We start from the raw sequence: 16,697 nt of genomic DNA on the forward strand, positions 1-16,697 counted from the left end.
CAAAAAAAGTGGCCAGAGAGTTGAGGTAGAAGGTAGATGTTTCCAATAAAGTAGCCAGTGAGTAGAAGTACAATGCTGTTTCTAATAAAAGTGGCCAATTAGTGGTAAAACAGTAGGCATTTCTGATACAATTGATAATTACACAGTTATTATATTTCCAGTTCATTTGGTTGACCAAACTGCACTAACATCTTTAGAAGATTTGTACTGCTTGTCCTAAGAACAAACTAGAATAAGAAAAGAAAAAAAAATTAGGCCTGTAGAAAAAAGCTAATGTCGAAGTGACCTTCCAGTGAGTGGTGGATATCGATGTGTAAAAAAAGAGCGCTAACTGATCTAAGTGATGTCTTAGATGCAGGTTCAATCACTGCAAATTAAATTAAAGCTTGAACATTCTAATGTGGCTCAGTTCTTGTCCTGAGAGTTGCACCTCTAAACTGAGGGACATGGTGACCTTACTGTTCTCTTCCCCTTTCTACTTCATCCTCATTTGCTTGAGAACTCTGTAGACTTCAGAGCTATTCATTTGTAGTACTATCACCACCATAATAAACAATGAGAGTACAGTAGTAAGATGTACTAAAATTGCCCTTTTATGCCCTTTTTATGAGTTCATCTTTTGTCTTATGTTTTTCTTCCCATAATGAATCACTGATATTTTTCAGTACAGCTACCGACTCCATTTCAACCTTTTAGAAGTTTCTTCACTTACTTATGCATGCACGCATTTGACATTTCCAAACAGGAAAAAAGCCCTGTGCGCACACCATAGCCTCTGCAGCTTCTTGCTTTGGTTTAATTAGGTTGATTTTATCCTTTGTTTGTTCTTCAGTCCAGACGCTGGATCTCCTTTCTGGTGTCCGTCAGAGCTTATGGCTTTGAGCTTCCCTCTGAGATCAGAGGGGTCGACTGTGATTGACACACATGAACATCATGCTTTATGCACACTGCAGCAGTGCACCATCACACCGTCACAAGTGAAGCGTGGCAAGTCGTGCCACAAGAAACCTCAAGTGCACTCAAAGTTTGAATGATGGCTATCTGCAAGCCACACACAAGCACAAGAGTATTACAGTCAGAATCAGAGCCAGGCATTAGCAGCTAAAAATGTTTGCACATTCAAGGAAGTTGACTTTAGTTAGTTACACATTTAGAAATGTTCAATGACATACATTACTGTCCAAAAGTCAGAGACCACCTTTAATTTATTTAATTTTCACTCAAAACAGCAATTAAGTGCAAGTCATTCAGTTTTCTGGAGGTATTTGTGAAAAGTTTAGATATAAGATAATCCACTTGTATAAGGAAGGGGAATGTCAAAGGAAAATAAGTGAAGAGACAGGAGTTTAAAAAGTGGAGTTCAAACACTTATTAAAAAATACTGACAAAATGGGACTCCTAACAACTGTCCAAAACCTAGTGGACCACCAAAACTGTCCCCATCAGATAAACGGCACTTAAAGCTTTCATCTTTGAGAGATGGAAAGATTTAACTGAACTCTTGCTTCAGAATTGAAAAAATCCACAGGTGTCCATCCTTTCTGTCCATCCTTCCACTGTGAGAAGACAACTCGATGCTATCGGTCTGAAATAGACAAAGGAAATAGACAAAGAGGAATATTATTTGCAAATCAGACAAATATGCTGCTGGTGTTCTCAGAGCAATGAACTGACTAGCCCACTTGGATCATGAAAAACATAAATTTAAACCAAGTTCTATGACTGAACTTTATAGGTATTCCTGCAGATTTCTTTGAAAAGCTGAAAGCAAGTCTCCTGAAAAGAATGGAAGCTGTATTAAATGCAAAGAGTGGGCACACCAAATATTGTGTGATCATCTGTTAAATCTTTAAATATATGTTTTCTGCTTTTTTCCTGATGCTTAAAAATGAATACTGTGTACTTAGAGGCTGTTCTGATTTGAAATTAAAGAAATGAGGGGTCATCTCTGACAGTGCTGTATGTTAGGTAGATGAGATTTAAGCTAGTTTCACTGACCCAGATATCAGTTTTTGCAGTGTATGCTCAGTGCATATTGCTAGTGGAAAATACAGTACTGGAGTTTGTCCTTAAATGACAGCACAGAGGCTTTGAGTGAAAGAGCAGAGTCACACACTCAGGAGGCCGGAGCTCACACTGCCAGCCAAGCCGCCCTAAAACAGCTTTATAGTGTCATCCTGCGCAGGACTGTGATCGAAAGCCCTGCAGTGCTCCTGCTGCTTTTGGCCAGCACTTTTTATTTGTCCACTCAAGACTCTGTGCTAAACAAATGGTGATGAAACCCTCCCCTCTCTGGCCACGGGCTGCTGTATAATGGATGTTCTTTGTCGGCCTCTCGAAAGCCATTTATCCACACGACTGCCTGAGCTAGACTGGATGAGAGATGAGGGAGAGAGAGGGAGAATAGATTGTTATGTTATGGCCCATCCCACAAACTCTATTGACAGGGGATAGATAGATTCAGGCCTGTGATGCATTGTGAGGTAAAGTAGATTTTTGGACAATGAGGGGAAACGAAATGCAGTTCAAAGCTACGCTATAGATCCTACGCAGAACAGTCCTACGGGCTATTCACTAAATATTGTAACAAATGCCCCAGGTTAGAGAGGAAAATGCTTTTATCTGCAGCATTCTCTGTAACATTATTTTGTTTTATATTTCTGTGAAAAGCCTTTCTGATAATTCAGACCATGTTGTTTCACAGTAAGACCTTTTTTTTCATTTATGGAGCAGTACTGCCACACTGTGGCTGTCGACAGAGTATTCACTCGTGTAATTACCTTCAGTCTAAATGAGCCCAGTATGAAATACACAAGAAGTGCTATAAAGCCACTGTGTCAATAAATTTAGTATTAACAAGCACTCTGCTAACTCTCCTTATGGATTTGCACGACTCCAAGGGATTTAGGAAATTGTTTTTGATGTTCTACTTTCTTGTGTGGATATTTGAGCTCAGTTTATTAATTCAGACAAATATTTCGGTGTTAAAGGCCAATCCTCATCTATCCTTGAGTAATCAAAGACAGGACCTTCAGGTTGATTTAAAAAAAGGCCGCTGGCATGTACACTTGAAGTGGAAACTGCTGCCAAGACTTAGTTATGACAAATTTATGAATGCAAATACTAGATCTGATCATAGTTCCGAAACTTTATTTTGATGTTAAAACACTGGTGTCATCAGTGCCAGTTTCAGTCATAAACTGAACAGTTTGCTCTGTGGCATGAACAGGGGTGTGGCCACAGGTAGGGTGTGTGTATGTGTGGACCTTACTAAACTGATCACAGGCCTGCCCAATCAAATGGGGACAGAATGATTATTAAGCTATTTTTTAAAGATAATAAAATTTGATTTGTTTTCTGTGTGTGCTGTCACTGTATTATTGCTGCTCAAAATCCTTACACTCTAAAGCTCTGCCTCTTTTCTCAGCCCTCCAGTGCTTAAGCTTGCCTTAAGCTTTCAGGTATTTTTCAGTGCGGCAATGTTTGAATTTGAAGGTCCAGCTATGGTTAGATGTCCCATTGGGGTCTGCAAAAGTGAGACCCTGTCCCCAGTCAAGCAGTGTATGTTGTTTTCTGCTCTTCCAATGCAAAAACAAGCAAGCAAACAAACAAACAAAAACAGTGTTGTTGTCAGTGGCCTGTGAATGTGGTGCTTGCATTGGTCTTTTATGACAAAAAACTAAATTGGACTGGTCAAAATATCAAAGTTAACATCAACTTCAGTGTATTGAGTCATTAAAGGTGAGTGATACATGGTCTATACATTTTTTTACACCTGCTATGTGAGTAGGCTTTAACCTTGGATGATTCGGTTAGTTTTTTCAGTTTGCTGTGTTATTTTTCTCATCTGTGTACTTCTCAGCTGTAAAATGAGCTATATTGTTTTCACTGGGCAAAATTTGTGCCTGTGGTGAGTGGTCACAGGGCTTATAGTGAAGGGTGTGGCACTGTTGTGTTGTTGACATGAATCCAGCATTCTGGTCAATGTGTACACAGTCTTGCTATTGTTTTGTAACCCCACAGGACAGAAGCATTGAAATATTGAGGGTGATCACTGTCAGTAATAAGCTAAACCTGAAGCTGGGGCACAATGTGTTTGGAAATTGTATCTACCAAGTAGGCGCTACACACTTTTTCACAGGCCCACCAAAACATTTCCCAGTTCATTTTAGCAATGAGGCAGTGAGAATCCTATAGATAGACATACCATAACTGTGGACACAATAATAAAAAACATTGTTTTAAAGGCCCTGTTTTTAACTTATTTTATTTTATTTGACTCTTTCTTTCCTTGTGCAGGTGGATTATCCAATGGATATCTAATCTACTCAGAAATATCTCCTGAAGAAAGAAACACTTTTATTTAAAGACCATTTTGACTGGAAATGAAATAAATGAAGAGTGATTTCTGACTTATAATAATAATAACAATAATAGCAATAATAATATATATATATATATATATATATGTATGTATATATATATATATATATATATATAATTTAAAATGGCTGTTTTGAAAACAAGTGTACAGAAACATCAGCTTCACTATTTGCATTTGTCTTACAAATATCAAATGTTTTTATCTTTATGAAAAATGCATATACAGTTAGGCACATCCCAAACTTTTGACTGGTAGGGTATAACAAAACCAAAGATAATAACGATAATTTATGCAAAAAGTCAGTATAAATATTTGGATAGAGTAAGAATAATGCTTTCAAAAGCTTGCAAATACCTTGCATGGAAGAAAAAAAAGTAAGTCTTCATAGTCTTTATGATGTAAGTGAAACAGCTGAGTACAGGGAAGTGCTATCAAAGGGTCAAGGAAGCCAAATTAGTAAAATTTCTGTAAAGTGACATGACAGTCTTAAAACTGAAACTTATCACTTGTATTGATCACTTTATTTATTTATTTATTTATTTATTATTTTAATTCAGTTCGAGGGATATTCCACATTACTGCTCACAAACTGAGCCTTATGTAGGAACATATTAACATTATTATAAGAAATATTATGTATTCCACGAGAAAATTACAGAATGGCATTATGAGGTTGTTAACTCCCTATCATAACATGAATAATTCACTTCAAATATTTAGATTATTCTTGCCTCCAACACAATAATTTTTACAGATATGAAAAAGCTCTCCTCTGCCCTCTGCAGGCACAGCAGTGAGAGTGAGACTTTATCCTAGCAGGTGGTAAGCATTAGGTATTTATAGCTATTCCCAAGGACTGCTATATCCTTCTAAGCCTACATCCGGCAGTGCTACTGCAGCATTGAGCCTGGAGTTCATATGACCTTTTGCAAGACCTGCCTTGGTCCAAGCAGCAGCTGCAAGGACTTTAAAGAGCAGGAGACAAAAGGGCAGAGGAAGTGCTGTGCCTCGTGCAAGTTATACTGGGATTGTTCTTTCAGTAATAGTGTATATTTCTTAATTATTATAATGATTAAATAATTTTTTAACATGACTTTGCCAACTTTGACTCAGAAGTGCATCACACGTTACAGCACATCAGAATGCATCTGCCTTCAGCTAGGTAAGCATCAGTAAGCTAATTAGCAAGTCAGGTAATGCAAAAGCCTTGAGAAGTCTGAACATAAAATACACAAATTTTGTGAATAATTGCTTTGTCTGGCTATAGTCTTTGGTTAAAACTGTGAATTGCCTAGCAAGCTGACAAAGAAACTATGCAGCTGTTGTGTGTAACACATTATCATGTCAGATTGAGCATAGCAAATCGAGTGCTATAATTTTTCAAATATTATATATTTTAACATATTCTAGTGCTGATTTCTACAGGGTGGCCTTGGGTGGTCAGTGCCACCCTGGAATGAAGCATGGTCACCCTTCTGGCCACCCCAGTTATGGAAAGTGAGACAGACAACTGTCATCAGTCAGCCATTATTAATAAAGCAATAATTATGGTGCAAATCTGCCTTCAGGGTAGTTACTAATCAGTTATAAGAATCTGATGATGCTGCCTTTAATAATTAACATATCTGGCTGTGACTGGCTAATTTTCTCAGTAAACAGATGTGCTGTATATGATTCTATACAGAATCTTTTTGAAAATGGTTCCATATAGCACCCAAAAGCATTCTTCTATTGTTACAAGCTTGACATTGTAACAGTAGAAGAGCCCTTTTGGGTGCCATAAAGAACCCTTTTCAAAAAGGTACGATATAGAACCGTCTATAGCACATTTATGCACTTTCCCCTTAATCTGAAGAACGCTTTTATGATGCAAAGAACCCTTTAATCATGCAAAGGGTTCTTTGAGTGTTCATGGTTCTATGGAGAACCATTTTCTTTATTAAAGAACCCTTGAAGAACCATCTTTTATGAGAGTGTAGTTTAGATTCTGCAGTTTTAATAGGCGTGTAACACTTACATACTGCGGTCAGAAATAAATTCACTGTGAGCTTAAATATAAAGGTAGCAAAATACACCCAGGAATGGCTTGGGGTTGTAAGGGTTAAGATAGCATCAGGGATTTCTCCCAGGGGAAATGGTGAGGTCAAGTTGATAAGGTCATGTTAAGGTAAGTACTGAAAAGTTTTCTTACTCATCACTCCTCATGGTGCAGATACAGGATTAGTCTCCTTGGAAGAGTGAGTTTGTTGATACTACTCTGTCTGTGTGGCCCAACATGGTGATGGATGTTCAGCCTGCAGAGATGCTTCAATGAACGTGGAGCCCCTTAAGCAAAAAATACAAAGAAAAGAAGGCATAAGAGCTTAAAAAGAAACAACTGTCTTAAAAACTACATAGTTATTGAAATGTGTGTTATATTGTATTAACCCCTCAAAATTATTACATACTAAGGCTTATTATTCAGTAACTATAGGGACTTCAATGCAAACTGGTTGAGCAACTCTTGGTTTATAGAAATGTGTAATAAAACTTTTGGCCTGCCGGCAAACCCTGGCCATTTATGGGGCTGCTCCCCTGCTCTGCACTGCTGTTACACACCTGATGTAGCTAATCAGCTAATTCCAGCCCTTCATGAGCTAAAGTGGGTGTGCAGGACCAGGGTTGGAAAACAGTGATCTTGAACAGGGGTTCCCAATTTTTATGCCAGGACCCACCTGGTGAGGTATTGCTTGTCCTGAGAACTAACAAATATTTTATGAAGTGAAATAAAACAAACTCATCATTAATGTCTTTCAGCCCTAAAGCTTTCAGTGTACTTTTGCTCAATACATCACTTCAAATTGAAACATGTGCAACACCATACTATGTCTACCAGTGTCAACCAAAAATAAGCATTGATGTAGCTTCCTTGCGACCCCCTTGTCCTCAACTGTTGGTCACAATCCATGGTTTGAAAATGGCTGATCTTGAGCACCAACTCACTTGTTCTGTCCTTGATGCAGGCCCATTCCTTATTGCTGTCCAGCTGCTCAGTGAGTCTAGAGCAGAGTTTAACATGACCCACATAATTCAACAGCAGGTCTATGATGGGTCCTGCCCTGTGACCCACTGCAGGATGGGAGATCATCTCACAGAACTGTCAGCAAATTCATCACATATACTGATTAGTAAACAAAACAAAGATGATTGCACATTTCCAGCTATAAAACAACACTGTAAGGGCACGTTTTTAGTTTATCTTGAGATTAATCTGGAAACCAGCTCCATAAATTTAGTTTCCTGTACAAACCTGCATGCATTGTTCCTCTCTGTTGACACCGAGACCATACTTGTAGTTAGACTTCAGTGGTGGATGTGATTTGCATCCATACTTGCACTGGAAACAAGACAGAGCATCACATCCATTGTCCATGAGGAGCTTCAGCAAGGGCAGGTAGTTTAGGCAGAGTGTGACAGCGGCTGGAAAACTGGTCAACATGTATGGTAAGTGGGTATTTACGTCGGCTCCATTTTCTACAAGCAGCTGTACTATCTGCGTGGAGCCCTGCCTCAAAGCCACCAGTATGGGCCTGAAGTAGTCCAGGTTGGGGCAAGCACCAGCTTTCAAGAGAATGGCAGTGGCTTCCGTGTTTCCATTACTGACAGCAAAGCACAGCGCTGTGGTACGCCGGTCCGGATACATGCAGGAACGCTCTGGAGCCAGCAGAGCATTCACGTCAAAGCCAGCCTGGATCAGGAGTTCTAGGACATCATCCTCATTGTACTCAGCAGCGAGATGGAGGGGGCTGATGCCGCTGCGCTGTATTTTGGCTCTACTAGTGACTGGAATCAGCAAGGACACAATCCTGCGTGAGGGATAAATGAGAGGGAGACAAGATGTTGCACTTGTCTTTGGCTTAAAAGAGGGATGTCCAGTCTGATCCACAAGGGGGTGTGGCTGCAACTTTTCATTCCCAAGTAGAAGCACACCTGAGTCCACTGATTAAATCAATTGGTCTCAGTCTTCAAACAGATGATTACTTATGAGGCATGACACTTGCAGCCACACCGGTCATTTGAGGACCAGATTGGTGACCCTTGTCACACTTTCTTTTTATGCCCCCTTACAACTTATCTGCAAATACTTAAATTCTTAATAAACTATCTGGTTAAATTTGGGTGAGTCTGTTTATTAACAGTTTTTGTGACCTGTATAAAAGTTTTGGCATATTTTATGTTATATTAAACTCAACAAATAAATAGAAATAGTGAACTAAAAACTTGCTTGTTTAAGTCAACAGAAACATGTAATTTGACCAGAGGCATTTAACCCTTGCGTACAAATATACTTTAAGTGATATGTTTCACGATTAAACAGTGTTCAGGTCTTACATCAAATTGTTATTTCAGAAATGTGATAATAATTAAGGACTGTGAAAGTAAAGGTAAATCTATAAAACATCTTAAATAGTGTTACCATCTACTGAGATGGCAAATGGAGGCCTGACAACTTCATTTGCGAACATACGATGTATCTTTGTATAATGTATATATAGCAAAAAAAAAAAATCAAAGAATTATGATATAACCCATGATGGCCATGTTGGGCAGCAGTGTGAAGTGGGAGGAGTCCAGTTTTGGTCTGTTGGTTGGCGTTAGCATTATTCAGCAGGAGCAGCCTCACGGCCCTCTCATGGCCGTTCTTACAGGCTTCAAACAAGGCAGTTGCACCATCACTCGCCTGGCTGTTGACATTTGCACCTGGGCCATTCAACAAAAGACAGATTGCTTAATCAATGGCTTAGCAGTTAAACTTCCTTTCTGAAAATAATGAATAAACCTGCAATACTTCAGCAGAATCTAAATTACATTATGGTTTAATATAATGGCTTGAGCACCACTGTGGCTGATTCAATATGGACTGCTGACTCACCGTACTGTATGAGGAGGCTTAATGCCTCTACATTTCCAGTTTGAGCTGCCACAAAGACGGGTGTGAGGCCATACATGTTGGGTGTGCTGATTTTGGCTCCTGCCTTCAGTAATATCTCACAGATCTCCACATTGTTCCTGCACACAGCCTCATGGAGAGCAGTCCAGCCTTGGATGCAGCTCTTATTCACATCAGCACCAGCATTCAGGAGGAGCTTCACCATCTCTGCATTCTCCACCTCACAGGCTTAGCCATTGTGATGGACAATACAAATTGAATGCACAAAACATTTAGACTTTCAGGGGCAGGGGCTCAAGGGAAAAAAGGGTAACATTAAGGGAATAAAACTTGATCTACTGATCTACCTCACAGCATATTGCAGACACTTTTATAAAGAGAGACAGTGTAATCATGTTTCAGAGGAAACTAAACATAGTGTTAAGAGTTTGCCTCAAGGTAAGCCAAAAGTGCTACCCTTAAAGCCTAAACCAAGAGTTGAACCCCAGCTTCCAGCATACAAAGCTTTAGTATTTCCCTTTGGTTAGACCAACAGATGAATTTCTGATGCTTTTTTGGATTTGTGTTTTTTTTAATCATCACAAGGTCTGAAAAGCAACTCAGGCATGTTTTAGTGTCGTGGAAAAACGGATGACCTCTTGTGACCTATTGGTTTAGAGTATCACAAGACAGATAAAATGAGACATATATATAACCCAGTAGTTCACTTAGGCCAGAATACAGCATGGTTCAGTAAGTTTTAGGACATTATTCCAGTTATTGTTACTTAATATGTATCATTACATCTGTCCAGTCAGTGACTTTTTTTATCCAAATGACTTTTCTTTACATCTTCTTTTCTATGTCAAATATGTCAGTGTGAACGTTAAGTGAACCAGAACTTAAAGGCAACAATGTATCATTTTTTAAGTTGGGGCCAGACCAAGTGAACCGAAAATACACTTTAATAGTTCAACAGGGCATAAATACCTGTTTTTTTTACAATACCAAAAACATGGTTTAGTAAGTTTTTAGTAGCCTTGTTGATATTGTGCTTGGTTGTTGTTCAAATACATTATGCAATGTGTGTGATGCAGTGATGCTGTGACAGGTTAGCTGAGAGGAAATCTCGACAGCCGGCCGGCACTGCACCAGAGGGGTCGCTCTTGGATCCCAAGCCGACTCACTGGCTCTATTCCTGGGGTAAGACTAAGCTGAAAAGGGTCTTAAAGAATAACCTTATAAAACACAACTATTTAAATTTGCTGACCGAAAGGTCATTTGTTTAGTCTGAGGGCCAAATGCAGGTCAAGCCTCGCTTGGAGTCTATCTGTGCATGTAACTGATTAATACAACAAGCGTGATGGTTCTATAAATGAAAAATGACAGATTTATTTTTAGTTCCCAAAAATCATTCAGGCCTAAGAAGCTCTGAGGGTTTATCTTCTCAACGCAGGAATCACACTGACATGGTAGTGTATAGGGCACTACAGTGTTTTTACCTGTCAGTGTCACTTCTAGTCTCAGAGAGGTCCACCAACCACTAATATTCAGTCAGCAGTGGCTCTCTGGTCAGACACTGGCCACTAATGAGGAAGCCATTGATGAGGATGTCAAGAGGATGTGCATAAACAGATGGGAAACTCTCACTGTACATCAGTAAAGTAGATCTGCCATCAATTAAAGTCAGATATTTTACATCCTGATGGTAATTTAGATTCAGTTTCTTCTAATTTAATCTGTTGAACAGTAACTTGGCCATGTTTGAGTAACAAATATGCCATCTTTAGACAGGGAACATCAGATCGACAGTAATAACACATTGCTGGAGTGCGCACACTGTAACAAATGATAGAAACTTTTTAACTTAAAAACAAGTAACCTGGCTTGAGTTATATATTATTTTGAGTTCATTAAACTTCTAACACTAAACTAACAAAACAACACTTTGTTACATCTCTAACTTGTTTGAAAGAACTCAAAGTTTTAGATCAAGCCAAGTTACTAACTTTTTATGTTAAAATGTTGTATCATTTTTTAACTCCTGATTCTCTCAAAAGCGATGACTTTGATTTCTAATAAAGTGTTGGGTGAGCATAGATTTTTTTTTACAATGTGTTGGGAATGATGATATTGGTACCTTCATGCAGGGGGGTCTCTCTGTCCTTATTGCCAATGTTTGGATCAGCACCCCCATCAAGAAGACACTCCACACAGGCAAGCTGATCACTTTCCACAGCCAAAAAGAGAGGAGTGCGCTGTTTCAGGTCACGCCTGTTAATCAGCTCAGGGTGCACTGAATGAAAGAAGTTGGGATATGACATTAAAGTTGTGTTTCGTGTACTTGCATTATCCTATATTTACAGTTTACACTGTTACAAAGTTTGTGGAAACTGAATTGCAGTGACGTTAATGTTAATGGAAATCGTTAGTGGAAAAAAAGAGGTGTAAAGCTGAGGTAATCTGAGAGCTGTCTTGATGTGGAGATGCTTCCAGTCCATCTAGGTGATAAGGATCCTGTGTATGTAAAGAATGGGAAGGTTGAGGTCAAGTCTGCTTCTGTTCTTCTCACCTGTCAACAGCACACGAAGGCATTCCTCCTGTCCATGAGCCGCAGCCTCATGCAGAGAAATCCAGCCCTGCTGAGATCTCTCTCTCAAACTTCTTCCAGCAGCAATCATCTCCAGCAAAACATCTACACTACCACTTTGGATAGCTCCAACAACAGGGTCAATCAGCCTTGAAAAGAGTAACACAGATTAATTAAAGAGGTGGTTTGGCCACACAGTTCTCCTCTTAAGCCCAAATGTATTTGGTCAGTCATGATATATTTGTTGTCTGAAGTTTGTGTCCTGAGTTTTGCACTGCAGCTGCTGTAGGCTAATGTAGCTAACAGGCGATGAAAGTGTATACACCACCAATCAGCATTGTGCAAACAGTCAAGTAATCTCAAACTAACCTGCTTAAGGGATTTCTGATATTGTATGACAGTGTTATCTAAAAAATTTTAGCAACTTATGATTCATAAAGTATTGTAGAAAAGTGCACCAATATTTTTTTTTCCATTTAAAACAGCTATTAAATACATAAGGAAGGGTGAAGTTAAAAGAAAATAGGTGAAACAACAGGACTTTCCAAAAGGGAACTTTAAAAACTATAAAAATAGAGGGAAAATGGAACTCCTAACAACCGTGCAAGACCAGGTAGACAAAAAAGAAGAAGATTTGCAAATCAAACAAAGAAGCTGCTGGTGTTCTTAGAACAATGGACTGACCACCCCAGAGTCCAGACCTCAACATCACTGAATGTGCTTGGGATAATGTAGATTGCTAGAAAATGCAACCGACTTCTAAGACTGAACTTTGGAGGTTTGGAAAACTATCCCTGCAGAAGCAAGTTTCCAGAAAGGAATGGACGCTGTAGTAAAGGCAAAGAGTGGACACAGAATAAAACTGAAAATTATTCTTCTGTGTCATTTTCAATACATGTTTTCTTTTTTAAAAATAAGCAACTCATACTTAGTTGCCTTTTACTTGAAATAAAATAGGTAAAGTGTGGTCTCTGACTTTTGCACAGTACTGTGTATCAGCAAGGAATAATTTCTTAAAGCAAAGTGATGGCAGTGAAGCCTCTTACTCCTCTGGCTCTTTGGTGGAGTAAAATGTTCCATCATATCTCCTCCATGCCACACAGCGAGTCCCATCACTGCTGAGAAAGGAGTAAGACCTCGTGGCCTCAGAAGTAGAGACGTTTAGAAGGATCTCAGCTTTCATCCTCACCTTGCATGTTTCATCAAAGACACACTGTGTCAGAGATTTGTCTTTCAATAAAACCTCAGGTGAGTTGTTAAAGGTTGGCATGTTATATTCCTATAAATAAAAGTAGTTAAATTGGTCATTGATCTAGTGATTAATATATGGATATTATTAGGATTAAATGGCTCAATCATGCTAAAATTTGTGTAATATGGCAAGATGGATTGTTAGCACTGCTGACAACATTAAAAAAATTGTAATACTTTTAACAATTCTAATTAGATTCTGCAAGCAATTACTCAATGATTCTTCCTGGGATTATGTAATATGTGTGCAGTGCATTGCGGTGCTAATGTAATTATCAATTACAGTAACACTCTATTTTTGTACTAGAGCTTTGTTTCCTTTGCAAGCTCTTCATATTTTCCCAGTCCAAGAATAATCCCTCTCAGCTGCTGAAGGATGTTTCAAATATGGAAGACATGGATACTGTGCACAACACAGCAACCCTCTGCTGGAGTCCTGCTGTCTGCTCCTGACCTCAGAGTAAAATTAGGCAATAGCATCCTGGAAAGTGCAAGTACAACAACACAGGCTGCAACAGGATGCTAGGACTGCAAGTCCATCTGATATCTTTAAAACTCCCATGGAGTCACTCTGTGCTTTTGGTTTCCATAAGAAGAGCTTGATGATTTTTTATTCTTACACTTTTCTCATTGTAGATCCACCAAGCCAGAGAGAGAATCAATGACTTTTACAATTCTGACATAATCTTACATGGTGTTTCATAAGGTGTGAGATGTAATTCAAGTAATTCATCAATTATGCAGCATCAAATGGAGCATTGTACCAAATTAATTCAAACTGCAGTCCCACAGTGATAAAAAACTTTATAAAAAAAAATTATAATATTCAGAGCTTAGAAATTTACATAGATTATGTGGTGATCTAGCATTTTGAATGTTTTTTTTTCAAAAATATCTTTTTATTTCTTTTAAAGTGAAGTTTTAGGTTTCATTTAAAAAAGAATAAATAAAATGTCTGTTTCATGTTTTCTTGTCATTACTGAAACAAAAAGAGTTTTAGTTTATAGCCAGAGCCTTATTTTGGCCACATGCTATTCTAGAGCAGGAAGTGAGACTGCATCCCTGTCCCCCATGACCACATGCTGAGCAGTAAGATCCAACTGTTTTGAAGTGTGTGAAAGTCTGAAAATCAGTATCTTTCCTGCAAATTTTAGTGCACAATTTATCCTTATTTGCTGAGTTTAAAACACCGGAAAAATATAAAATCTATTACTTGTAATTGTAATTTTTTTTACTCATACAGTGTAGACTAAAATGCTATACACACTATAAACTACTAAAAGTTAATTACTTGGAAGAAAGTATGTAAAGATGTTGTATTTAATTATTTAATTTAATTTTTTGGACATCAAGAATTTTTAAATGATAACGAATATATTATAGCTATGTACATACAATTATTTTTTGGTATGTTATCTGCCTGAGATCTAATCACCACTTTTAAAAAAAATCAATGCATTCTGGACATCAATTTTATTAGAACTTAATTCTCAATGTTATTCAGCTTTCCTTTTCAGAGTCCTCTGCAGTTCTGTTCATCATTTGGGACACATCATTTTCTTTCTTCAGTTTTGAAGTTGATGTTGTAGAGTACTAACATCATACATGCATTTTATGTGTCATGCAAATATGTATATCATCATATATGTATACATATATTTATAGATAGATAGATAGATAGATAGATGGTGTAGGGCATCTTACTGAAGTCACAATGAAGTCTTCACAAGCCTTTTATCATGCTAACATGCTGTGTTACAGTATTGTATGGCATACATACAAACACCTGCTAATTCTACACAAATTGGTGAGTAATACAAAGAGATATGAATCAATTTTCAAATGCTATAAAAAAGCCTATATAGCATGAAACTTTACTAATAAAAGTACTAATAAGAATTAAAGTCATCGTACCTTTAGTCTTGTGCAGAACTGCAGCAGTCAGAGAAATAGCAGTATGATCTCAAGGAGGCAGTACACTAAACCTGCAAGAGCAGCTCACATGTTCTTTAAAGCTACAGGAAGCATCTCACGTGCACTCCAAACACAGGCTGTATAGACATAGATTGGGATAGGCTCACATAACAAACACTGGTTACAGCTAATAAATATGCAGAACTCTCATACAGTGGCGTGCTGTGACTGGAGACCATGATACTGTCTTCTTAAAAGTCAAATGACAAATTACAATGCAAAATAGGTTCTAAATTATAAATCTAAATGATCTCCATGTTACTGCCCATAGATTTAGAATAGGATGTCGTAAAAGCTCCTGTACACTCTCAGAAAAAAAGGTAGTAAACTGTCACTGGGGCAGTACCCCTCTTGTTCCTGGGGTGGGACCCTCAAGGGTACATCTAAAGTACCTTTAGTCAGGGCACAAAATTGTACCATAATCCACTGAAATGATATTTTCTAAGTTGTATTAACTCCGCAAACCCCATCTCATCTCCAGGCTTTTTATTGTATTGTTCTGTTTTGAAACATTAGGTTATGAAAAACTACAAATATACCCTTTTTCACTAGTATAAATTTATTTAAGGAACACAGTTGGACCTTAAAACCACTGTTGTACCCTTGAGGGTACATTTACATTGTTTGTACCTCGATGAATGAAAAATGTACCTGCACAGAACATTTATTTCTAACAGTGTAGGTGTAATGTGAGGTTGTCCCAATACTACTGTCCTTATAGTGTATAATTACTGTTTAAAACCAACATTTAACATCAGAATAAATGATATATATATTCATAGTAAAAAGTATTAAGAATGTCTTGTCTTCAGGTTCTCGGATAGGTCTCACAAACATGTTTTATTATATTTCCATCTTGCTTTTTCCTTTGAAATTGTACAGGGTGTTTTATATAATAATCAATTTAAGTATCATACAAACATTTTTTGTATTGTAACCTGTGCTCCCTGGCAGTTTAATGGAACATTTATTAAGCCAAATCAGGTATTGGATGTTAATAATTACTACTAGCTTCTTCCAAGATAGATATGGAAATAATTAAATAAACATATTGACATAAAAGTGGTATTTAATATTTATTTATTGTATTAATATTAGTTGTGTCTTTTCCAATATTTGTGTTTTTTTCTGAGCAAATAAACACCACTTACAGGCAAATAAAGTTTAAAAACGATGTTCTCAAATGGCTACTTTTGCACAGCACTATACATACATACATATGTATATATGTATAGATTGATATATAGATGTAGATATAGATCTAAACACATACAAACACATATATAGTCTTACTGGACTACTTTTGATGTTGATTGATTTTGTATCCATGTGTATTTGTTAAACTCCATGCAGATTTCTTACTCTGTATATATGTGAAATGACAGTTTTGATCATATTGTGCCCTCTGGTGCTCATATTAGAAAATAACACCAAGGGACAGGTGCAACACATGCAAGAAATGGTTCTAGCATCTTTAGTAATCAGTTTCTTCCACTGTTAGCTCTACAGGGCTAGTATTAGACAAATGATGCAGCAGTGTAAGTTTTCCAGCATATGATTCAGACAATGCTTTGCAGTCTGACTGTGTA

At 37.7% G+C, this 16,697-nt stretch overlaps 1 protein-coding gene across 1 annotated transcript; it reads right to left on the reverse strand.

The window, feature by feature from the left end:
• Window positions 1-1,392: 1,392 nt before the first annotated feature.
• On the reverse strand, window positions 1,393-15,068 carry LOC118816176 (ankyrin repeat and SOCS box protein 2-like). The gene is made up of 10 exons (XM_036582688.1): window positions 15,049-15,068; window positions 12,930-13,072; window positions 11,866-12,032; window positions 11,434-11,589; window positions 9,297-9,542; window positions 8,953-9,124; window positions 7,674-8,229; window positions 7,367-7,520; window positions 6,576-6,709; window positions 1,393-1,585 (listed from the first exon to the last, which is right to left on the reverse strand). The coding sequence occupies exons 2-9, from the start codon at window positions 13,064-13,066 to the stop codon at window positions 6,579-6,581; spliced, it is 1,719 nt and encodes a 572-aa protein (XP_036438581.1). The 5' UTR covers window positions 13,067-13,072; window positions 15,049-15,068; the 3' UTR covers window positions 1,393-1,585; window positions 6,576-6,578.
• Between the last annotated feature and the right edge of the window lie 1,629 nt (window positions 15,069-16,697).

Source organism: Colossoma macropomum, unplaced genomic scaffold, assembly GCF_904425465.1.
Source record: "Colossoma macropomum unplaced genomic scaffold, Colossoma_macropomum, whole genome shotgun sequence".
Classification (NCBI taxonomy): Eukaryota; Metazoa; Chordata; class Actinopteri; order Characiformes; family Serrasalmidae; genus Colossoma; species Colossoma macropomum.